The sequence below is a fragment of the Thermothielavioides terrestris genome, chromosome 5 (assembly GCF_000226115.1).
Source record: "Thermothielavioides terrestris NRRL 8126 chromosome 5, complete sequence".
Taxonomy (NCBI): Eukaryota; Fungi; Ascomycota; class Sordariomycetes; order Sordariales; family Chaetomiaceae; genus Thermothielavioides; species Thermothielavioides terrestris.
In genome coordinates, this window is record NC_016461.1 from 2,407,470 (window position 1) to 2,429,341 (window position 21,872).

A 21,872-nucleotide genomic window follows, 5' to 3' on the forward strand; every position below is an offset into this window, starting at 1 on the left:
TGGTGGGAGTCCTGGTCTGTGGCGTCCGGCAAACCTCACCGACCACCACACTTCGAAGCCAATTTGACAGATCTCTTCCGGGTACCTGACTCGTGGCTTTACCTCGACTGCAGCCTCATTAGTCATTCGGGGTCAGACTGAGATTTTTCCTGAGCCAACCTTGCGACATGGCAGAACCCAGCCCAGCATCACCACCAAGGACGAACGAGACGGACGAGGCGACGGCTCAGCCAGCGGGTTCGTCGACTGCGGCTGCGATCCTTCCCGCCTCGCACTGGGAATCGGTATGTTATCTTACGCCCCACCGTGGTTACCGTAGTTCCTTTTGCTCTCCAGACTGGCGCCTAGCTAAGCATGGCTCTGCATTTTGCGTCCAGATTGCGCTGGAGCCGGAGGGCGACGACGCTGATTCGGGATACAACGACGTGCTGAGCAGCACCGCGTCGCTCGCCAGCAGCATCCTCCACTATCGTACTGTCCATGGCAGGACCTACCATGCCAGCATTGGCAACGCGGACGCGTGGGAACCCAACGACGATATGCACGCCGAGTCAATGGATATCCAGTTCGTCCAACACTGGACATGCCCCTGTACCACGCGGCTCTGACTAATTCCGAACGCAGCCACCACATGTCCACTCTGATGCTGGGTGACAAGCTCTTTTTAGCGCCTATTGGGCCCAATCCGAAGGTAGCACCGAGTTCGCGCCCCCCAGTCTTGGAAACCAGGCAGGCTTACTAACGCCCGGCAGAGAGTGCTCGACATCGGCACCGGCACGGGGATCTGGGCCATGTACGCCTACGCCAGCCGCTGGCGGACCTCGGACTGCTCATGAACTGTGAGCTAACCAAGGCGGGTACTTCCTAGTGATTTTGCGGACGCATATCCCGGCACCGAAGTCATCGGCACGGATCTCTCGCCGATGCAGCCGGCCTGGGTGCCGCCCAACGTCAAGTGGGAGCTGGACGACGCCAACCTGGACTGGACGTGGGGCGACAATACCATGGACTTCATCCACGCGCGGATGCTGGTGGGCAACATCGTGGACTGGCGCAAGTTCTACCGCGACGCGTTCCGCTGCTGCAAGCCGGGCGGCTGGATGGAGAGCCACGAGGCCTCGCTGCTGTGGCGGTCCGACGTCGGCATCAGGGAGGACAGCGCCATGGGCCAGTGGGGCCACGTCTTCCAGGAAGCCGGGCGCAAGATCGGGCGCACTTTCCGTCTCGTCGACGACGAACTGCAGCAGAAGTACATGGCAGAGGCAGGCTTCGTCGACATCGTCGTGAAGGACATCAAGTGCCCTTCCGGCGACTGGCCCAAGGACGAGAAGCAGAAGGAGCTGGGTCTCTTCGCTCGGCTGGCACTCCTCAGCGACCTCAACGGTGCGTCCTCGCCTTTTTTTATTTTTAAGCAGCGGCCTGATGTTGGATAAACAAAAAAGAGACGAAGGATCCGAGGAAGTGCGTAAGGGAGCATGCTAACCGTAAGCCCGCAACGCAGGATACATTCTCCACATCTGGGGGTCCGTGATGGGATGGACACCCGAGGAGATCGCGGTGTACGCGGCCCACATGAGACGCGAGCTGTCCGATCCGAAGATCCAGCCCTGGTTCCTCCGGCGCGTGGTGTACGGACGGAAGCCGGAGACATCCTAGTGTACACTAGGGGTTGCTTCCCTGCACAGCAAGGGAGCGAGGAGTGGGGGAACAAGGGAGGAAGTGAATATTCTCCGAGGCTCTGGGTCTGAGAGTTGAGGCTTGTCTCCCGTCCCGCGATCTGCTGTCGATTCGCCAGGTGCCGGCTCGACGAGCCGAGCAGCGTGGAGCGTGTTGCGCAGTCGCGCACGTACGCGGAAAAGAGCTAAACCAGAGGGAATTTGGTCAGAGAGAAAGAAAAATGCTGACGTGGCTGTGGCGGTGCCGGAGAGAGGATACGCATCGCTACGAGTTGGATGTGGAGATGCTTCTAAATCTGCGCGTTTACTGTGTACACAACATACCGTTGAGCGGCCGCAGGGGGGGACTCGCATCTCATTTCTCGGAGTCGTCGGAGGCTGCTGCATTTTGGAGCTGCAAGGGTGGTGGTGTATGCACCTATGTTTCTCGGTGTATGGATTCCGTACTGCAGCTTGCAATATCCATACCCAGCCTGTGTTCCTCCATGCCGCCGCTTTTTGAGTGGTGGATGACCGAAGGGAGACATTGGAAGGTGTGTGATTGGAATGCATCAAAAATCTGGGGAAAGCACTTTCCATCGAGGTTCACTCAAAGTTCTAGTGTAGAGCTGCTTCCGTCAATTGCCGCAGGATTGCAGCCTGGAATGAGGGATCATACCCTACTGCAGAGAGACCGTGGTATGGGTGGAGCCTCAATGCCTCTTTCATTCATCTCAACGCTTATACCAAATAGGGGAGACCCATGTTCGTTTCCTCAAGCTGTTCAGGCGACCATGACGTTATTCCATGTCATTTTTTTTCTTTCATTTTTTTTTTTCTTGTTTTAAGGAGTACCTCTGGAATTTCCGAGTGTGGACAGTGTCAACCCACACAGAAGTTCGAGCCAATGACTGGATAGTGCTGCACTGCACACAGTAAAACGGCCAAGCAAGCTGAACCTTGATCACGCTGCCCGACCTCGTCCATGTGGAAAGCTCGTTGGGCAGGACTCGTGCGGCTGAGATGGCGTCGGGAAGCACAGCGCAGCACGCAGCGACACACCCATCAATATCAACCGCAGCAGACGTGGCTGATTCATTGGACAAGGACCAGGGACGGGCGGCCGGACAGCACGTCAGACCCGGCTCGGATAGTTATGAGGACCTGATTCGCTGTGTTTCCTCCTTCTATTCAGGAATCCGACAGTTGGGTTCTTGATTCCAGGGTGGTTTCGCCATGCCGTCAGGGCTCCCCTCCCCCTTGTCCAATGGATATTCCCTTCTTTCCCTTCTGCCTGCTGTCTCCCTGGTGTGTGCCCAACCAACAGTGATGGCAACCAACATCACTTGAGCCAACTGCTTCTTTCTCATCTCTCTTAGAGTCTAGTGTGTCCTATTCCTGGCTGCTGAGCAGGGACGGGGATAGCTACCTGCCTAGCTACTGTGGTATACATACATGCCAGGAAGCCCTGCCACGCCCTGACCAGGCGTTCCGTCCCTCCGCATCCCCACCATCGCTGTGGCCCATCCCAAAACCGCCTAAGTCACCTCAGTCCTCCACATGGGTGGTCGGTGATCCACTCATGTGCTCTGCAGCTTGTGGTGTGCACGCACGGTACAAAGCCCCCCTTGCGCCAGGTCTCTCGGGACTCCGGACGTCGATCGCCAAAGAAGCACATCGTCTGAAAGGCGTGCCATCCGATCTGCCACGGCGGAGTCCGAGACACGCGTCTGCCCATCATGGTACCCAGTAAGTGCCAAAAAGCCCGCAAGGGCGGTTCTTTCGTGTACACGCACCCCTCCTCGTCAGCCCTGGGCTCCGCTGTGAGAAGGAGAGGTTGCGCGTCACCGTGAATACGACAGGAGGAGGAGGGCAGAGCGCAAGAACACCAGAGAGAGAGAGAGGGAAAGCGGGTCTGCTCGCTGAGTCGGCGGCAAATCACATCAAATTCAAAAAAAAACCATTGAGCGAGACGAGGGGCTTGGAACCTGGCACATCACTCGCCGCGCCGAGCTTCTCAGACCTTCATTCAGAGGATCAGAGGACGGAGGAAGGATGCGTAGTTGTGCGGGTTCCTTAGCCGCAGCGCTCGTCTCAAGCCAAGGGGAAAAAAAAAAAAGCCAGGAAGCCCATACCAAAGGACAAGAGATGGACAGCGACACTGGCACAATGGGGATGGCAAAGAGGACGCGCAGTTTTGGCCGGCTGATGTCCTTCCTACCAAAGCTTACATCCCGCACAGGTTCCCGCTCCTCGACATCGTCCGCGATCTCTCGGAAGCCCATCCCGGGCAGCTCAACGTCCACCTATGACTCTCTGACCAGCTCTGCGCCGACCCTTACCACGGCCACCGCCCGGACCAGCGAGGCTTCCGAGTCGTCGTCGCGCTTCGAGGCCGACACGGCATCCACTCCGCTGTCGCCTGACGACCAGCTCTCTCCCCTCTCCGACCAAGGCGGCTCCTTTGAGTCCCCTGCTCCGAAGGCGCTTCAGAAGGCGCCGCCCATCCCGCGCTCCCCGCCACCGGCCCCTCCCGCGTTGCTCACGGAGCCCGGCACGCCCCAGCGCGTCCCAGCCGTTACCGCGACGCAGGCTACCCCTGATGAGAGGAGCCCTTCTCCGGATCGGCCGCCGGCCGCAGCGATGCTGCAGCCAAACCGACTACAGCCGCGGCATCCGTCTCCGTCGCCGAGTCCCCGCGGCCGCAGTGTGTCGGCCCAACCGCCAACCATCCGCGACAGCTCGGCTGACGGCTTGCGAGTGGTGTCAAGTCCCGTCGGTGGTCGAGCGCATTCGAAGCCCTCTAGCGAGGGAAGTCCCCCCTCGGCTACGGACAGGCGAAGATCGAGAATGAGCTGGTTTCCCGGCGGTCGGTCGAGGGCCAACTCGGATGCTAGCCGGCCGAGGGGGCCTGGCGCGTGGGTCATGACCCCGGACGGCCAAGTTGAGTACAACACAGCGCCACTTGTCAATGGAGAGAAGGTGGGTTACGCGCCGAGATTCTCACCGTCAGCAACGTTGTGACAGTGCGCTTACCCGTCTCTAGGTGCCCGAGCTGTGGAACGAGTCTGGCAACGTCTGTGTCTACCTACACCCGAAGCAGAGCGGCCGCGGGCCGTCTTTCAGGGTGGCCGACCAGATCTTCAGCGCGTCAGCCGTCCTCAACGAGCTTCTGGTGACAGAGATGATGGCAGCCTCGGGCCTGTACCCCGATGCGGCGTCGGCCACACGTCCCGTCACTGAAGGCCATCTGTACCTGCCCCTTGGGAACACGGATCTCGACTGCCTCGTAGCAGCCCGAAACCTGTTTGCCCTGTTGACGCACCAACCCCTCGTGGGGACCGCTGAACACCCAACCCTATTTGCCACGCTCCTTCAGGTCGCGGGCTTGCTTCGCAGATTCAACTTCACCAGCTACGACGGATCTTCCATGGGCGAATCAGTCGACACAGCCTTCGGTCTGCTCATGGACGAGTTTGGCATTGCCGACGTGCGCCACAGCAGGGAAAAGACGCTCGAGGCGCTTATCCTAGCCGAGCAGATGAAGTCATGGAACCTGTACAACGAGGCGTTCGTCCATGCCGTGGGCAAGTATGAGGCGCTCAGACACCTCAAGTCCCCCCTCTTCGACAGGATCTCGGTCAGCACGCGCAAGCGGCTGGACCGTGCCCATCTGGACCTGGCTGGGCGCCGGGCCAACGTGAATACGCGGCTCGAGGCGTTCGAGTTCCCCTCGCTGTTCGCCGGGATCGCCAGTTCGACCTCGACTGAAGAGTACAAGCGCGTCAGGTTCAAGGAGTGGCGCAACGCCTTCGGCAAGATGAGGAGCTTCGTCCTGGGCTACTACAAGAGCCTCTTCGGCAACTGGCCTCCGCGAGCGCGGAGTCACAAGAACTATTTCTCCCAGAGCGGGCTGAATCGCCAGTGCCTCAAGATCCTCTACTCGGACTTCTGCGCGCTCTACGACCTCCTGGTGGATCGCCAGTCCATCACGCCCCGCGTTATCGGCGAGATGTATGACGATCCCAGCGAGGGCTCCAAGGAGAAGCAGCTCGGTGACGCATCGATATCGGCGCTCCGCAAGGTTCTCAGCGAGTTTGATAAGTCCTCTCCTCCTGTGCTGCCTCCGATCCCGTTCGATATCCCCAAGATCCCGAGCATGACTGCCGTCTACGAGAACTTCCACGAGATGCCGGCCAAGAAGCAGGCCAAGTACAGCAAGGCGGTGCAGCCGCACGAGCTTCAGCTCATCCTCCTCAAAGCTCGCAACATCGACACCGACGCCTTGCAGTTCCCCTTCCTGCTCGCCTACAAGGACTTCGAGCTCAGAGAAGCCCGGGGCGCCAGCCCGCAGGACCTCGCCGACCAGCGCATCGGCTATTGGCTCTTCCTCTACGCCGTGCTGCAGTCCCTCCCCATGCTGGTCGTCGACGCGCCCGGGCTGCGCTACACCGAGGGCGTCGAGGACTTCCTCTGCGAGGCGCCACAGGGCAACCCGCCGTGGACCGAGGACGCCGGCGAGGTGCGCAAGATGTGGTACCAGACCGCCGGCCAGAACATCGTCGAGCTCTCCGCCGACGTGGTCATGTTCTCGGTCGAGGGCATCTACATGCGCTCGCACTGCTGGCTGGCCGCCAAGGAATGGGAAGCCCTCGGTCCCGCTGTCGCCGGCGCCGCCCTCCCCCCCCAACCATCCTCCCAGCAGCAGCAGCAACAACAACAACAACAACCGTCACCCCCACCCCAACTCTCCCCCCTCCAACCCCCGCGCGCCGTCTTCCACGACATGGACCCCTTCTCCTCCTCCTCCTCCCCCTCCGCGGGGGGGCCTCCTCACAACAACCCGCCCGATCCCACGACCACGACCTCGACCACCACGACCACCTCCCACCAACAATCGCCCGCCTCCCTCGCCGCCGCCTCCCCGGGCCCCTCGGCCCACAACTCCCCGCACCTCCGCCCGCGCGCTGGCTCGACCGACGAGCGCGCCCGCCAGGCCTTCCGCGCCAGCATCGCCATCGGCCTGGAGCCGCTGGCCCTGCCGCCGCCTGCCGCCGCAGCCGCCATGGGCATGGGCGGGGTCCACCAGCGCGCGTCGTCGCGCGTGCTCAGCGCCGGGTCTCTCCTTGCTCCTGCTGGCGCTGGCATCAACGGTCTCAACGGCATCAACGGCGGCATCAATGGCGGCGTCAATGGCGGCGGTGGAGCAGTAGCAGCAGGCGGATTAGGAGCAGGGTTAGGAGGATTAGGAGAGGGGCGCCCCCAGCCCGGCATGCTGCGCGCGAGTCGCTCGGCCGTGGCGCTGTCGCAGTTTGGCGGCGGCATCGGCGGCATCAGCGGCGGCGGCGCGGGTGGTGAGTTCCTGGGTGATGCGGCGCACCAGTACCAGCAGCAGCAGCTGAGGAAGTCGAGCTATGGTGGTGCGCCCGGGTTGGGGCATGCGGCGAGCGAGTCGCTGGGCGGCGGCAGCACGTTTGATGACATCTTGAAGGGGATGGATCATGGGAAGAAGACGAAGAAGAAGCTGTTTTTCTGAGTCTTGGTTTCGGTTCGGGTTTTTTTCTTCTTTTTTCTTCTTTCTTTCTTTCTTTCTTTCTTTCTTTTTCTTTCTTTTTTTTCTTTCGTCTTTATTCTTCCCGGCGCTTTGGCCGGCTTCTTGTGACTTCCTGGTAAGCGCTGCATGGTTTGGCACAAAAAAGGGGAGCATGTTTCTCCTGTTTTGATTTTTTTTTTTTCTTCTTTATCTCTTCTTCGTGGGTTTCTTTTACTTCTAAGATTCGTCTGATGCCTGGTTCGGCATCTGTATAGATGATACCCCACCTCTTAATTTCGACTCCCTTCTTCCTGGTTTGTGTTTTGTTTGTTCCGCTGGGCTGTTGTGCGGACCTGTGGTTCTCATCTTTTCTTTTCAGGAGCATGTTGGTGCATGGCACTGGAAAAAGGAGCATGATCTAATACTCAACTTCAGCAATCCTGGCTGGGTGGTGTCGTCATGGCATGGTATTGCATGGCAAGCATTGCGGAGCGGAAAAGGTGCATCTATCTCTTCTCGCGAGTGTTGTGGAGAGACCTGAGACGGAGGGGAAAACAATGACATGAGAAGAAAGCCTGAGGTTGGGTCTGCGTGGGTTTCATGAAGTCTTCAACAGCTTAATAATAGTTGCTTGGTATACCGGGCGGTGGTTCAGTTCACCCTGTTTTCGGATGCCAGGTTGTCAGTGTACGGCAAGACAGACCATTCAGTACAAACCAAGACATGGCTGCCGCGTGTAACACAGGCGCGTGTTCGCCGTCAAGGCTTCAGTGCCCTCGAAGTGCTTATTCAGCCACTTTCGTCTACTCCTGTTCTGTCCCTCTCCTGGCGGATATCATTCGTTCAAGCGACAGGAGTTTGTCGTCTAGCCCCGCGTTCGTGTTGCACAGTGCCACGTGAGTGATCGAATGCGTAACGCAGTCTCTATCGACAAACCATGTCCACAGACGCGCGACTCAGAACTTGCCGCTCCTGTGGTAGTCCAATCCTGCCCCAAGGCCCCGTAACGCGCAAGCTCGGGTTCCCCGAAGTGCTTGGACAGGAGCGCCAAGGAGCAAAGCGACTTACACGCCGAGAAGGAAGTCGATTCAGCTCCGCCCACCGCGGACGCCAATGGGAAGCTAAGGTAGGTAGGTGTGAGGCACACACCGAGCTGACCTTCACCTGCTTGGCTTACCCACCCGACCAAAATCCGGTTCGTTACACAGCCGCAACCCCCCCTGCGCAAGCACCGTCCCGCGCAACAGCGCCGAAGGCATCATGCCACGGCATGACCGAACGTGCGTGCGTTGGTGTCGATCCTGTCCCGTGTCACCTCCAAAAGTGGCGCGTTTTGAAGCCTGCGAACCCCAATTTGACCGCGGGTTGCAGGCCAGGACAGGGCGCATTTGCGCGCTCCATGACCAGAGCGACATCCTGGACCTACTGTTTGTCGAAAGGACCCAGGAGCCACCCGCCTGGATGCCCTCTTGAACCTACAATGGCCCAAAATAGCGTTGTTGCCTGCCGTCCCGGCGAAGACGTCCAGGCGTATTTGGCGCAATTGTGTCCAAAACATCCGAATGCGTATGCGCCCAGCGACCCAAATGTCAAGAAGGAGGACGAGCACATTCCCAAGATCGGAGGTGGTGGGGTGGATGAAACACACCCAACAGCGCCGCGGGGGTTGTTTCTGGAAAAGCCCAACCTTGGCAAAACTGGACCGGTGGACAGAAAAAGATGTAGCGAGCTTGTTGAAGCCAACAACCCGAGCACCATCGTCGACTTTAGAGTGTAGATCCCTAGAGGTTGCTTTGTCCTCGGGCCAGGAGGAAGGTGAAGTGAAGGTCAATGACCATGCCGATGCCAACATCCATGCTACCTTCAAAGGAATCCAGTAACTGTTAGTCTGCCTGCCTGGTGTGCTGTTCAGGGAGCCGGAGCGTAGAGGATGAGAGAGCCGCAAGTCAGATGCGAGTCGCTTTCCACCAAACCGAAGGCGAGAATTGAGCGGAGTTCGAGCTTGTTGGGCCTGCGGATGGCAGCTTAAGCGAAATCCTCAAGGTAAAGACCTGCGGAGCTGAGACGGAGTGTTAGCCAAATGTCAAGGGCACTCTGTCCGCACACATCGTCGAAGCATGTTCTCCCAGCGCTCATTCTGCTTCCCGCGTTCCAATGACCAAACAACTGAACGACCCTATTTTCTGTCCCGCTGTTCCATGCGACTCGAGTTTTCGGACAGGCACAGGGATGTCATTGGCCAGCCATTGCTGAGTGGGCCGCCAATCCGGCCAATCAGCCACCCCTGCCAGAGCGATTTGGGAAGTCATCGAGAAGACGCCCCGAAGTTGTAAGAGCCAGACGGGAGGACGAGATGAGGCTCGTCGACGTGCTGGAGGGCCAGAGAAAACTCGAGCGGAAACCCTCATCTGGCTGCCCAAATCTTCCTTTCCTCTCGAGCACCCCGCATAGCATCACCCTATCCCCGAGGATATCGGAACCATTGGCGGTCTTGGTGTTGCCTCGTTTAGTCTTGTTCGACCCGCTTGTCGTTGCTGGTTTGCTTGTCTCGGCTGCACATCAAGCCCAGCCGGCCGTTAGTCCTGCAGATTAGAGAGGCGGACCAACCATGTCAGACAATCCAGACCGCTTCCGGCTCTTCCATGGAGCCACGGGTTCAGGACGTCCGTCCTGCGACTACCCTGCACCCCACAGCGTCCAGGAGACCGCTAGCACCTCCACGCCGTCCGAGGACTTTGATGACTTCTTTGACTGGGATGCGTGGGCACGCGATGAGGTGACGGATGTAACCACCCAATCCGACGTTCCCTCGGAAGGAAAGCCCGCCGCCAGACCCTCGCCGCTGACCCCGGCGGGTCCCGGCGTCGTGCTTCCCAGCCACCAAGATGATACCCCCATGCCAGACGCACCCTCCCAGGAACCTCAACTGCCTCATGTTTGGCCGAGCGTTTCGGTCACTCAGCCCCCTCGAGACTTGCACATCCGTCTCGAGGCCTCGCCCCCACCCACGGCCTCGCCTTCCACGGAAATGCATGCTGTCGGACAGTCCCAGGACTCCCCGCCCCTTGGCCAGAAGAAGACACGAGTCCTTAAACACCCAGAGGAGACAAGCCTGGTCCGAGAGATGAAGGCTTGCTATCACTGCAAGATAAACAAGACCAAGGTAGGCGGCCTGCATATTCCTCGGTGGTCCTCCCACACCGTACTGACCCGGCCTTTTCAGTGCGACCCATCCGAGGTCTGCACGGCGTGCAGCGCGCGGCCATTTCCCGAGTCGATATGCATCCGGAAACCGTTGTCGGACATGATCCCGCCGTTGCTTGGTAGGTCCTGTCCACCGTTCTGATGGACGCAATCGTTGACTGTGGCCAAGCACGGTGGAAATGGAACGACCCAGATTTTTCCACGCCAGGTCGTAATCAGTTCGTCGATGGCCGCCTTCGACTCTTCATCTTCTTCGATAGTGTCAGCAGCCCTTTTTTGGAGGTCGTGGTTGGTCCCTTCGCACTGCCGAACCAGAAGGATCATGGGCCGCAAAACAGTCGCCCACTTGGAATCCTGCCCGATGAAACTCCCTCCGAGGCCCAGCTCTACCAGTGGGCGGAGCAACAGATTGAGGCCGAGATAGGGGGCAACTTCGAAGCTGAAATGGACAAACTTCTCCTGAAATTCGTTCGCCGAATGCAGACAAATACCTGGCTGGATGGTCAACAACTGTCAATACCGGATACCTTGCTGCCGAACCTACTCAAGATGCGGTGCATGTGGAAGGTCTGGAGCTGCAAGCAACTCTTTCTCCGGCAACAGCTTGGGTCTCCAGCCTATCAATTCGGCTTGAACATGTCGTCCATCCAAGATTCACTCCGTCTGCAGGCTGCACGGATAATCTCGGAGCTTGAGCGCAAGGTAGTTGATGACATTGAGAAGACGTTTCTTCTCAAGAACAAGAAAGACGCTGCCCGCCCGTCGCCGGAGATGCGCCGCACCGTCGAAGTCACGAGGTGGTTGTTGCTGTGGCAGGTGATATTGATTTACCGCCAGTCGTTGAGCTTGGTGATGGAACAGCAACAAACGAACGCTGAGCCTCTACCGGTAGCAGGTTAGCAAAATTGCTTCAACACACGAACCATATGTAAGGCTAACAGAGGGCAACCAGTCATGCCCATCAATGAGAGGAGACATGCCTTCTTGGAGGCAACCAGAGGACTCTTAGAAGCCATCATCGTCATATACGCGGCGGTCTTCCACAAGAGCACCACCTTCAAGAGCGTCAGGGACGCCGGGCCGCAGGTCTTTGCAGATGATCACGACCTTCACATGAGGTACCAGGGAGTATGGAAGGCACTGCCTAGCTTCTGTAAGTTTGCTGTGACTGGCCACGGAATGGGAACAGGTTGCACTGACCGCTGCCCTCCAGACCAGCAAGTTTTGGCGCAGGTCTCACCCACAGACGAGCTCTTCAAAGAGTACATCGTCAGAAAAGAGATGGGCATCATGGCAAAAGGCCGCCCGAGCCGAAAATGCACATGACAGGAGAGGTCGTGGAAGAAAAAGCAACCATCCCCACTTCGTGTGCAGAAACTTCCTCTTCATTCATCGGCAGCTTGATGACGGGTACGAGGCGTTTTCAGGGTAGCAGATTCTCCATGGGCGACGGATTCCGGTTCCACCGATGGCTGAGAGCGGGAGCTCGAGCGTATGCAGCCGGTCTGCCGCGCATCGAGCGTGAAAGTCCCGTGCCGGTGATTATGAGTTATGAGCTTTCATATTGGGCTTGACGTAGGTATGTTAGATTGTCTGCCGTAGGTAGCGCGCGAACGCTGGCGGATGGAATGGGCAGCGTCACGACAACGCTCCTCATGGATGGCTTGGGTCTCTATGCGACGCCAGTTAGCTTCGAATGGAGATTGCCGTATGGATTGAAGCTGATTTGTTCTTACGGAAGCGGTTTGACTGTCACGGTGACTCTCTTCCCGGCATGTTTTTGCTTCTTCAGATTCTTGAAAAGGCCGAGGAGGGTTTCATGATCTACACCCTTCGCTGCCTCAGCACCCACAAAAATCTCTAAATGGATGTTGAGCCTTTCGTTGTGCACCGTGGTTGATCGAAACCTGCTCGTGTCAGTGTATCACATGACGAAAGGCAATCAATCAACCTCCACCGTACCTGATATTTCGCTGCATAGCATGCTGCGTCCTGGGCCACCTCGTTATCAACATTCCCATCGCGGCCGTCACGGAGCCGGTAAAGTCGGCCCAGAATGTCGAATCCGGGTCTGCCGTTTCCATAAGGGCTCGCAAGTTCCTATGTAGCTGCTCATCGAAAGGCGCCAAGTTCGCGCCCCATCGCGCGCACAGAGTGACTCCCAGCACAGCGCGGGCTAGGTGGGTCAAGCCGGGTTGGTCCGGGCAGCTGATCGCATGGTGTAGGGCGGCAGAAGCGTTAGCATCGGCATCAGCCCCTAGACGAGTCCAGATCTGGCTGGCATAAAGGGGTCCCAGCCCTAGGCCGAACACGGTGGCCGTCGTCGCCAAGGGCAGATCTGGAGGGAATGCGGAGCGCAAGGTGTCGAGGACATCTTGGACACTGGCTCGCTGTTGCCCGGGAGTGGAAGCGGCCTCCTCCACGGCAATCTCAAAAGATGCTAGAGGGTTGGCATGCCGAATCTCTGGCGGCAAGCTCATCATCAAGGCGCCCTCGCGGTTGCCGCCGGAACAGAAGATAACAGAGCGGATGGCCGGGACGGCGGCGATGAGTGCGTCCACCACGGCGACAATGGCGGGGAACTGAGCACGCCGCCGCTTCGACATTCCGAAGATCTTGCCGTCAAAGGACCTGTTGATCTCGAGCATGTCTTGGGTCCGGCCGAACAGCTTCCCAGAAACAGTGAAGGAGCCGATAGAAGGGATCGGATATGGCGTAATAGGGTGGTTGTGCATCAGAATGCTCCCATAGCCTCGGAAGCCGCCCCCGCAAAGATAGATGTCAATGCCGGCTCCCTCCTCGTTCCGTTCGGCTTCTGCTGCGGCTGCGGCAAGAGACGGGAACGTAGCGCGCAAGGTTTGAAACGCCTCACTGAGACCCCGGCGCAGTTGTGAGGTTGCCGCCTCATGCACGGCGGCATCGTCATTGCCAAGCAACCGGATCAGGCGCGCGGCGCCAAAGGGCAGGCTTTGTCCTGAGAGGGCTGCGGTGATCTCAGGGGCAGGGTCACCGGCTCGAGCAGCGGCCGCAGCAGCGCAGGAGTCCAGATACGACATCTGAACACTGCCGCCTCCAAGGTCCAGGAACAGACCCTTCACATCGACGAAACCCGAACGAGCGCCCACGGCGCCGAAGAGAGTCTCAACCTGGGGTGCGAGAATGCACACGGACAGACCCGGGCAGGCAGCCCGTATAGCCTCGAGCATGGATGTGGCGTTTTGAGCCCGACGCATGGCTTCCGTGGCAAACACGCGCACGTGACCTGGAGGGACGCCATAGTCGTCAACCGCAATGGCGTTGAAGCGTGCCAAGGTTTGCGAGACCAGCTTGATCGTCTCGTCTGGGAAGCGCAGTAATGAGCTGCCGCTTAAGGCGTCAAACAGCGAGATGGCGGCCCGCTCTCGGTAGATGCACTTCAGCAGCCGGGTCCGGGGAGGCGAGAGGTCCGAAACGGAGAAGCGGATGCCGTTGCTTGGGTTGCGAGGCTTGTCAGATCAGTGGATGCATGCGTTCTGCGCGAGACGGCAGACATGAGCCATGGCCACGCCACGTCCACGAAGATGATAGCTGAGAGAAGAGGGGAGAGGATGCCGGCCGTTCTTCTTCTGGCTTACCTTCCCATATCGACCAGAGCGTACAGTTGGTTAGGACTGGCCGGGTCCCATCTCGGCATCTTTTGCTCGAGGTTTTCGAGCGTGATGATGTCAACGAGGCCGTCCATCGCTGCTGGCGAGGAATTCTTCAAGGCAGCGTAAGAAGAGGAGCGGGAGATCGGGGGCGGAAGTGTGCGCTGCGCAGGGCCTGTGGCTGCCCGTAGATTGCACCATCTGAGTTTGTCCCGTGCTGGTCTCGAGGCGATGGCGGGAGAAGCAAGCAAGGTGGGCGGGGAGTGAGGATTCGTCGAGTGTGTGGGGTTCGGTCGAGAAGCACAAATCAAGGCCGCTGCGAGTCAAGGCATCTCTGCCCAACATTGCACCTTCTCGCTGGAATTTCGGGGCGAACAGCAGCGCCAGACCCTAAAATATTATCGTCGTACGTGGCAAGCTCGAATGACGCGGGAGAGGAACGGCAGGAGCGTCCGGCGAAGGGCTGATGTTCGTCTATCTTACTGATACCGAGCCAAGGTGTCAGATATGGGGATGCCAGTTAGTTTGCTAACAGCAGGTGGAGCCGCGGAACCGCCATTCAGTGTCGCAGGAAGGGAAAGTGAACCATTCACGAGATCTCCAACTGCTGTCCTGATGCCCAGCTTCACTGCCCAACGACCCCAGAGACGTGTCGTCCGCTGCCTTGAGGACCGGGAGTAGGAGTGCTATCTTCCCACCGTCCAATGACTGCCGCACTGTCAACACAGGCCGGTCGAGACACCTTCAGACTGTATACTCACGATCTTCAGTCTACTTCTCCGTTCTACAGCCACTGCTCAAGGTAACTGGTACCTTGCAGGGCCGGAGGGGAAGGATACGCTGGGGGGTGTGCTGGCGCCGCGGCATTCCGAACTCGGAAGTCTCCCGAGGTTCCGACGGGTCAAGTCCGCCCCGTCCCGGGTTCAGCTCTCACCTGCAAACCTCCCGAAGGACAACGATGAAAGAAAATTTAACATCCTTTGCGCGCCAGGGTCTTGACTCTCAATGTCGGTGTGGATGCCAGGTGGGAGGTGGACGGCTTCGGGGCGGTGAAGCGTCCAGTGAGCCAGGGACAAGGCCTCCTGCCAGATCTAGGTAAGCGAACTGGGGTGCAAGATGCGAAGCCAGGTTGTGTCCGGGCATGCAAGCGGTTCCTGGGAGCCGCACGGACGACAAGGTGCAGTGTGCTCCGGAGAGCCGATCTTCAGTTTCATCGGGTATTTGGCCATACTGTGTGAAGGCTTGCGTTCCTGAAGCCAGCCATTCCTCCCAAAATTCATACTTTACGGATCCATATCCGAACTCCGTTGTGTAAGGTAGGTTGGATGTTTACTGGAGCATGACTATGACAGGACTGCTCTCATTTCCCTCATCCAAAGCGTGGCAATTAATCCATAAGGTACCTGCCATCTCAATCCTAATGCCAAACAGGGCAGAGAGAGAAAGCGTCTGATTGGGCCGACGCCACTTAAACTCGCGTCTTAGCGCGCGTCGCTAGACGCGAAAAATCGCGCCCCCGAGGGGTGGCGCTCCACGACTGCGTCGCTCCTTCTTCGGCCCCTGGCATTGTTACCCCAGCCTTTTGCTCTGCCCAACGTTGCCCAGCTCTTCTCTCCATTCAATTGGCATTCTATCGCCGAGTGCGACGGAGTACAGATTGAATTCAGCCACGAGCTTGCGCAGGAATTCTGCAGTCAATTTGGGTGAATGCCGTAGCTGGCTGCTTAATTGGGGCTCCGAGTTCACGAGGTACTTAGCTCAGGTACTTTGCTCAAAAACGAGCTGAGGCTTCCAGGTTGTTTGGTGTGCGCGACGTTTTCCCCCACCAGTCAACCCCTCCAGGCAGTTTCCATTCGCTTGCAGCCTGCATGTCGTTCCCTCGCGCGTCACCCCGAATGCCTCCAGCCTCTCGATTTTCACGCCGCCATCCCAGCACACTCTGCATCCATTCGACCACAGCTCTTCGTGTGCGACGCGTGCGCAACCTCCAACTCACCCCAAGCTCCCTCCTGTTTCGGTGCTCCACCAAGGCCCGCCGTCCCACTGCTGTCAACGCACGGCCTGGTGGACTCCGGGGTTGCTTGGAATTTCTTGGGGTCGACTCCTCAGTGGTCCACTGCGGCAATCCACTCAAGTGTCTGTTTTTCGTAGAGTTACTGCGCTCTACGGGCACTGTTGTTGTTGCTCGCCAGAGGGCACAGGTCGGAAACGACAAGGGGCCACTCGACCAACCCGAGTCCAAGACTGTCGCGGTGGTTGGTGGTGGACACGTCGCTGCCAGCCCGTTGCTAAGCTGCCCGACCGTTGGCCGGCTCCCGGCGAGGCTTCCAAGTCGTTGCTTTCTCTGCAATTGACACGAATTCGCAAATCAAAGAGATCGCAACCCGTCAACGGGCGGTTATCCTATCACCTTTGCGACGTTCCTATATCGTGCCCGCGCCTATCCGGCCGCAGTACCGAACACCAGGTTCTCCACCCCACAGCAGTTGTTGGCCTGGGGGACAGGGACCCTGGACTTCAATTGCGAGCGCCCACCAGGTCGTCATCCAGGGGTCCTGCAGCCAGGTTGTATCCACTCGAGTCTGGCACACCTGAGGTTGTTCACTGGCCAGCTCAAGCACTTCGTGGTGCTTGGTTGGGGGGAGGGCTTGCAGAAATCTGGGTGCTGCCAAGCAGAATTGGCATTGGCAGTCACTAACCCACCCCTGCCCACACACCACCTCAGACCCTCGGCCGCTCCCTTTGCATGAGCCGTTACATATTCCCAAAGCACCCCATCTTCGTCGACCTGGCTCTTCCTCCCCCCCTTCCCCTCTCTCCCCTTCAGCGCAGTCATTCCTTTGCGACTCCGTTAACGACCAGTCGCGCTCGGCGCAGGGTCTCGGGTGCTTTTCGGACGATATCACGATATTACGACAACACCCGGACAGCAACCCGAACAAAGACGGCCCTGAAAGCGCTGCGCTCACGACTCCCTCGGTCACTGCAGACTTGTCAACCGTGCTCTTCTCCTTGTTTGCTGCATCTTTTCTTTCTCTTTTTTCTTTTTCTTTTTTTTTTTCTCTGTCAAATCCCTGACGGCGTAATCCCTTTTACTCCGTACACGGGCGCCAGCTCTCAATCGTCGCCAGATGGTACTTATATGAAGAACGCCAATCTGCGACTCGATCTAGCGCGTTGTGTCTGCTTAGCCAACACTAGACCATCGCCCGCCCACACCAGCCATCCGATTTTGGCTCGGCCCCTCCCGCCCGCGCTGAAGGCCACCGTCGCGCGGCGCAACTGCTGTCATCGCACCTTCGGCTATTCAATGTCATGCTAGCTGCTGCGAGGTAATTGATCTCCAGATCGAGCTCGCATTCGCCTGCGCGCCAACACCAGCTTGCCGTCTCAGCGCTGCGCCCAAAATAGCTCAACGCGACTCCTTCATGACGCCCGGCATTCCAGCGCAGAGACAGAATGAATCCACATTCCGGCCCCGCGACCCTTCCGCGGGGCTTCAGGTGCCCCGACTATGAGGCGCCCAAGACACCGGAGCCGTTCCCTCAGCCGGACGATGCCCAAGTTCCCTCCCCCCCACGACCACGCCTGAAACTCAGGAGGCGCGTCGCATCTCAGCTGGCTGCGCCGACGCAGCAATTTCTGGCCTCTGTTGCTGCCGCCGACGTCCCTATCCCGAGCATTGAGGAACCCGAAATTGCGAGTGACGATTACGACATGAATGGCGCTTGCCCCTTTCCTGGTCTTCGCTGCGACGATGAGGGAGACATAAACTTCCTCAGGCCCCGCCGAAGGGGGTTGTCGCCGCCGAAGACCCCCATGCCCGAACTCCGGCCGTCGCTGCCTCCGACCCGCTATCCTAACTGGACTGTTGACTCAATCAGCAGCGTGGAGTCGACCCCGGAGCCCGACTATGAGTCCAGCAGACCATCCACCGCAAGATCAACGCAGACGTGCGAGTCTCTCTTCAGCCGGTTCTCGCACGCGTCGGACGACGACCACTGCGACAGCTTCGGCGGCGAGGTCGAGGGCAAGGATAACGGCCTTGCCACGGCCGAGGAAGATGCCCCGCCTCCCCGTGCAGGAGACAAGACGGGAAAGGCCAGGAAGGCGCCGTGGACAAAAGCGATGAGCGACCATCTGTGGTCCACTTTTATGCTGTACCTCCAGGATCCCAAGGTCACTCCGTTCCGCATGGGCAAGAGTTGCATTCCACCAAGCGGCGTCTGCCTCCGCGTCGCGCGGGAAGCCAAGAGGAGTTGGAAGGGTTCCAAGGCGCTCTCCAAAGCGGCCAATTCCGGCGAAGGTGCGAAGAGCGGCAGCGCCACTCCAACGGCGGAAAGCCCTGGCACGTTCATTCAGTGGCCGCACACCTGTGCAGCTACCCGTGCGCACCTGCGTGAGCTCTGCAGGCTGAAGGCCAGCTCCCGGGCCGGCAATTGCAGATTTGCGTCGCGGAGCATCACCCCGTTCACCCAGGCTGCTGCCCGTCACTGGAACCGCCGCTCAACGCCGGCTCGTTCGCCGGCCCCGTTCGCGACCCAGGACATATCCACGTCCCTTGCTTTGAGCACTGCAGAGAGCATGCAGCCGACGGGACCCCTCGCGCAGCTCACAGCATCCAACCCCGAACCCCCGCAAGAGCCGAGCCGCTCGCCGCCGCTCGCCGGCCAGACTCTCAGCACCTTCGAAGGCGAACCTTCCTTTGCCGAGCGGCGCCGGTTGGGATCGCCGTTCGGTGCAAGCAGTTACGGACCCAGCTCATCCGGGTCTCTCGCCGCTGTGCTTGGCTTAACCGGCTCCATACCGCGCCGGCAGTCACAGACCGTCGGACCCCGGCGGACGCTTCAATCACCCGTCCGTCTCAGCAGGTCGGGCACCCAAAAGCGGAGGCACACGCAATCCGGCGTTCCGCGCCACCGGCCCAGCATCATCTCTGATCTGTGGCTGGATCCAAGTATCGACGCTGCAGCCGCAGCAGACGCAACTTCGCCGCGGGAAGCTCGCCCCGCCACCGCAGCCCGTCTGGAGGACCGTTTTGCTGCGAACATGGCGCCGATTCCCACGCTTACATCGTCCGTCAGCATGCCCAACGTTGGCGCGCAGGTCGACGCTTCGGTCCTCCCACCACCACCACCCCGCCTCGGCTCCCCCTTCTCGGGCGAGAGCTCCAGCTTCAGTTTCCCGCACAGGGTGCACCGCATGCACCCAGGCGGCAGCATCGACCTCGGCATCCTCGGCCGCCCATTCGCGACGATCCAGCCGCTCTCGGCAGACTCGAGCGCGCCACCCGCGCGCAGCAACCTCGCCGACCGCCTGGCCTACATCGATCAGCGCCTCAAGGAGTTCCGGCAGCGGGACGCCAGACGCAGGTCCGAGTCCCCCTTGTAACACCACCACGGTCGCGCGTCCTTCGCTTCCCGGTTCTCTGTATTACCTTCTTCTTCTGCACTCTTGCTTCCCCTGCTCTCAGGGAAAGCCTTGAAGCCAGATGCTTTGGAACGGTGCGTCATGCCGCTCACGATGTTCACGACAGACAACATGAATCACGTATCACGTCAAGAAGAGATGGATGAATGGGGACGAAATTTATGATGTGGATGGAGATACCCACTTGCTGGATTGAACGTATATCACCACCGGGGCTGAGTTCATGTCGCGGGTGGGCATCTGCGTCTTTCCCCCTTTTTTTTCCTTCCCCTCTCATCTTTCCTCCTTCGTATACCCACTTTGTGGGCAGTTTACGGAAAGTTGGGTTTCTTTAAGCAAGTTCTTTCCTATGTCTCACCTTTCCACTCGCTCCTTTCGCACTTTTTCTCACTTTCTCTCTTCACTCGATCGACCAAGCTCATCATGGACGGCTGCATGACAAAAAGTTTAACGATGGACATGACGACGGAACGACACGACTTTTTTTTTTTCCTAACTCACGCTTACCTACCTACCCCTTCATTCATTCTATATGGGTATCTTTCTCTTTTCCTCTTTTTTTCTCACTTCAACAGCCGCCACCTCATCGTCACAGTGGCCGGCATATAACTCAGTTGTCGATTCGACTCTGGATAGACTGGAGTTCGGCCTGAAGACAAAACGACTGTCATGCATGAGCGAGCGACGACGGACGGTGATGGCTGTGATGCGTGGTGGGGATGGATGGATGAATTGATGGATGGATGAATGAATGAACGAGTGGATGATGGATTGATGGATTTCGCTTCTTGGAATACTTCCATACATATTCTTGGTTCAACAATCACTGATGATTCATCTAACTGCTTGCCTAGTTATAGAGCTGAATCAAAGCATTAGGCGAGAAGATGGATGCGGCTTGCCGTTGTGATTCTGTGATGCCTACCCCGTCGCTTTCACTTCCTTTCTCTCCACTTGCCAGACTTCCCCCATCATTTTTTCCCCTCACTTTTCCAACGCTTTTATTATTTTCCTGATAGAAATAACTTCAAAACGATTTATGCCGTTTCCTTCGTCCAGCTTTCTCGAACGGGCGACAATGGTCTGGGTTTCGGCTCCGGGAGCTCGGCAGGGACCGAACCCCTGTTCCGAGTGGGTCCGGTAGCTTCGCGGCGGAGATCGCGTCTTGCAACTGCCCCAGCATCCCAACTCCATTGCCCAAGCAACCTCCAATCTTGAGCATCCGAGAGCCCATGCTACCACCATGTTGAGCTTTCCGCGGGGGAGGCGCGGGCTCACTGCCCTGATCCCCCTCCTCATTTTGGCATCTCTTCTCCTCGCTGGCCCAGTAGCGGCGTCAATTGGCGACCAACTGCCCGAGTTCAGGGAGTGTGTCCAGGTTTGTGTTTCCCGTGGTTTCTGTCCTGCGCTCCCGCGACACAGCAGAACTTGTTGACTGACAGTGCCACGAAACCACCAGATATGTGAACGGGAAAATTGCGGGCCCGACCCAGAGCATCAAACCCCGATTCGTACGCCCTCCCCATCCTTCCCTTCTCCCCCTAAATCACCAACCCCTCACTACCTCAAAACAAACCCACCCACACTTACACACGCCCCCGCGCAGCCCTCCACCGCCGCCTCCTCCTCTGGACCTGCCCGGCCGAGTGCGACTACACGTGCCAGCACATCACGACGGCGGCGCGGCGGGCGCGCGACCCGCCGCAGCCGGTCGTGCAGTTCCACGGCAAGTGGCCGTTCCGCCGCGCGCTCGGCATGCAGGAGCCCTGCAGCGTGCTCTTCTCGCTCGGCAACCTGGCCGCGCACTACCACGGCCTGCACCGCCGCGTGCTGCCCCGCATCCCGGCCTCGTACTCGATGCGGCCCTTCTACGTCGCCCTCGCCCGCCTCGGCATCGTCACTTGGTTTCTCAGCGCCGTCTTCCACACCCGCGACTTCCCGCTGACCGAGCGCCTCGACTACTTCGCCGCCGGCGCGTCCGTGCTGTACGGCATGTACTACGCCGTCGTGAGGCTGTGGCGGCTGGATAGGCCCACGCCCGCGGCGAGGAGGGCGCTGTGGCTGTGGACGGCGCTGTGTGCCGCGATGTATGCGGCGCATGTCGGGTACTTGACGCTGTGGCGGTGGGATTACGGGTATAATACCGCGGCGTGCGTGGCGTGTGGCGTGGTGCAGAATGTGCTGTGGAGCTGGTTCAGCTACACGAGGTACGCGCGCACGAAGCAGCCGTGGGCGGTGTGGCCCGGGATCGTGGTCGCGTGGGTCATCATGGCGATGAGCTTGGAGCTGTTTGATTTCCCGCCGTTATGGGGGTGCATTGACGCGCATAGTCTGTGGCACCTGGGGACAATCGCGCCGGCTGTCTTGTGGTATAAGTGAGTGTGTCTGGGGTCGGCCCTTGTCGGAAAGTTGCTGACACTTTGA

At 58.9% G+C, this 21,872-nt stretch overlaps 7 protein-coding genes across 7 annotated transcripts; 6 read left to right on the forward strand and 1 right to left on the reverse strand.

The window, feature by feature from the left end:
* The first annotated feature begins 78 nt into the window (after window positions 1-78).
* Window positions 79-1,777, forward strand: THITE_2121946 (uncharacterized protein). The gene is made up of 5 exons (XM_003656751.1): window positions 79-565; window positions 625-691; window positions 753-793; window positions 869-1,383; window positions 1,502-1,777. Exons 1-5 carry the CDS (start codon window positions 168-170, stop codon window positions 1,654-1,656), a joined length of 1,176 nt encoding a protein of 391 aa, XP_003656799.1. The 5' UTR covers window positions 79-167; the 3' UTR covers window positions 1,657-1,777.
* A 2,086-nt stretch (window positions 1,778-3,863) lies between these two features.
* THITE_46001 (uncharacterized protein) lies at window positions 3,864-6,306 on the forward strand (the record flags this gene model as incomplete). The annotated part of the gene is made up of 2 exons (XM_003656752.1): window positions 3,864-4,637; window positions 4,702-6,306. Coding segments are annotated over 2 exons (2,379 nt in total), but the record flags the coding sequence as incomplete, so codon positions are not given.
* A 3,490-nt stretch (window positions 6,307-9,796) lies between these two features.
* THITE_122731 (uncharacterized protein) lies at window positions 9,797-11,292 on the forward strand (the record flags this gene model as incomplete). The annotated part of the gene is made up of 3 exons (XM_003656753.1): window positions 9,797-10,205; window positions 10,248-10,351; window positions 10,516-11,292. The coding sequence occupies 3 exons, from the start codon at window positions 9,797-9,799 to the stop codon at window positions 11,290-11,292; spliced, it is 1,290 nt and encodes a 429-aa protein (XP_003656801.1).
* A 32-nt stretch (window positions 11,293-11,324) lies between these two features.
* Window positions 11,325-12,005, forward strand: THITE_2121956 (uncharacterized protein). Its single transcript, XM_003656754.1, has 2 exons — window positions 11,325-11,536; window positions 11,593-12,005. Exons 1-2 carry the CDS (start codon window positions 11,347-11,349, stop codon window positions 11,964-11,966), a joined length of 564 nt encoding a protein of 187 aa, XP_003656802.1. The 5' UTR covers window positions 11,325-11,346; the 3' UTR covers window positions 11,967-12,005.
* THITE_2121958 (uncharacterized protein) lies at window positions 12,006-14,736 on the reverse strand. Its single transcript, XM_003656755.1, has 4 exons — window positions 14,007-14,736; window positions 12,355-13,863; window positions 12,129-12,299; window positions 12,006-12,064 (listed from the first exon to the last, which is right to left on the reverse strand). Exons 1-4 carry the CDS (start codon window positions 14,111-14,113, stop codon window positions 12,046-12,048), a joined length of 1,806 nt encoding a protein of 601 aa, XP_003656803.1. The 5' UTR covers window positions 14,114-14,736; the 3' UTR covers window positions 12,006-12,045.
* Window positions 14,737-17,166: 2,430 nt separating this feature from the next.
* On the forward strand, window positions 17,167-19,540 carry THITE_2121959 (uncharacterized protein). The gene has a single exon (XM_003656756.1). It carries the CDS (start codon window positions 17,838-17,840, stop codon window positions 19,407-19,409), a length of 1,572 nt encoding a protein of 523 aa, XP_003656804.1. The 5' UTR covers window positions 17,167-17,837; the 3' UTR covers window positions 19,410-19,540.
* A 971-nt stretch (window positions 19,541-20,511) lies between these two features.
* On the forward strand, window positions 20,512-21,871 carry THITE_2121961 (uncharacterized protein). The gene is made up of 3 exons (XM_003656757.1): window positions 20,512-20,826; window positions 20,908-20,959; window positions 21,055-21,871. The coding sequence occupies exons 1-3, from the start codon at window positions 20,692-20,694 to the stop codon at window positions 21,825-21,827; spliced, it is 960 nt and encodes a 319-aa protein (XP_003656805.1). The 5' UTR covers window positions 20,512-20,691; the 3' UTR covers window positions 21,828-21,871.
* The last annotated feature ends 1 nt before the right edge of the window (window position 21,872 follows it).

Excerpts from the sequence above, each read along its gene's own strand:
- THITE_2121946 (XM_003656751.1), top strand. The coding sequence starts at position 168 with ATGGCAGAACCCAGCCCAGCATCACCACCAAGGACGAACGAGACGGAC. Across the intron at positions 794-868 it reads GGCACGGGGATCTGGGCCAT|TGATTTTGCGGACGCATATC; the intron begins GTACGCCTACGC and ends GGTACTTCCTAG. Across the intron at positions 1,384-1,501 it reads ACTCCTCAGCGACCTCAACG|GATACATTCTCCACATCTGG; the intron begins GTGCGTCCTCGC and ends CCCGCAACGCAG.
- THITE_2121956 (XM_003656754.1), top strand. The coding sequence starts at position 11,347 with ATGCCCATCAATGAGAGGAGACATGCCTTCTTGGAGGCAACCAGAGGA. Across the intron at positions 11,537-11,592 it reads GGGAGTATGGAAGGCACTGC|CGCTGCCCTCCAGACCAGCA; the intron begins CTAGCTTCTGTA and ends GGTTGCACTGAC.
- THITE_2121958 (XM_003656755.1), bottom strand. The coding sequence starts at position 14,113 with ATGGACGGCCTCGTTGACATCATCACGCTCGAAAACCTCGAGCAAAAG. Across the intron at positions 13,864-14,006 it reads GCTCTGGTCGATATGGGAAG|CAACGGCATCCGCTTCTCCG; the intron begins GTAAGCCAGAAG and ends TCGCAACCCAAG. Across the intron at positions 12,300-12,354 it reads GCTATGCAGCGAAATATCAG|GTTTCGATCAACCACGGTGC; the intron begins GTACGGTGGAGG and ends TGACACGAGCAG.
- THITE_2121959 (XM_003656756.1), top strand. The coding sequence starts at position 17,838 with ATGCCCGAACTCCGGCCGTCGCTGCCTCCGACCCGCTATCCTAACTGG.
- THITE_2121961 (XM_003656757.1), top strand. The coding sequence starts at position 20,692 with ATGTTGAGCTTTCCGCGGGGGAGGCGCGGGCTCACTGCCCTGATCCCC. Across the intron at positions 20,827-20,907 it reads AGTTCAGGGAGTGTGTCCAG|ATATGTGAACGGGAAAATTG; the intron begins GTTTGTGTTTCC and ends CGAAACCACCAG. Across the intron at positions 20,960-21,054 it reads AGAGCATCAAACCCCGATTC|CCCTCCACCGCCGCCTCCTC; the intron begins GTACGCCCTCCC and ends GCCCCCGCGCAG.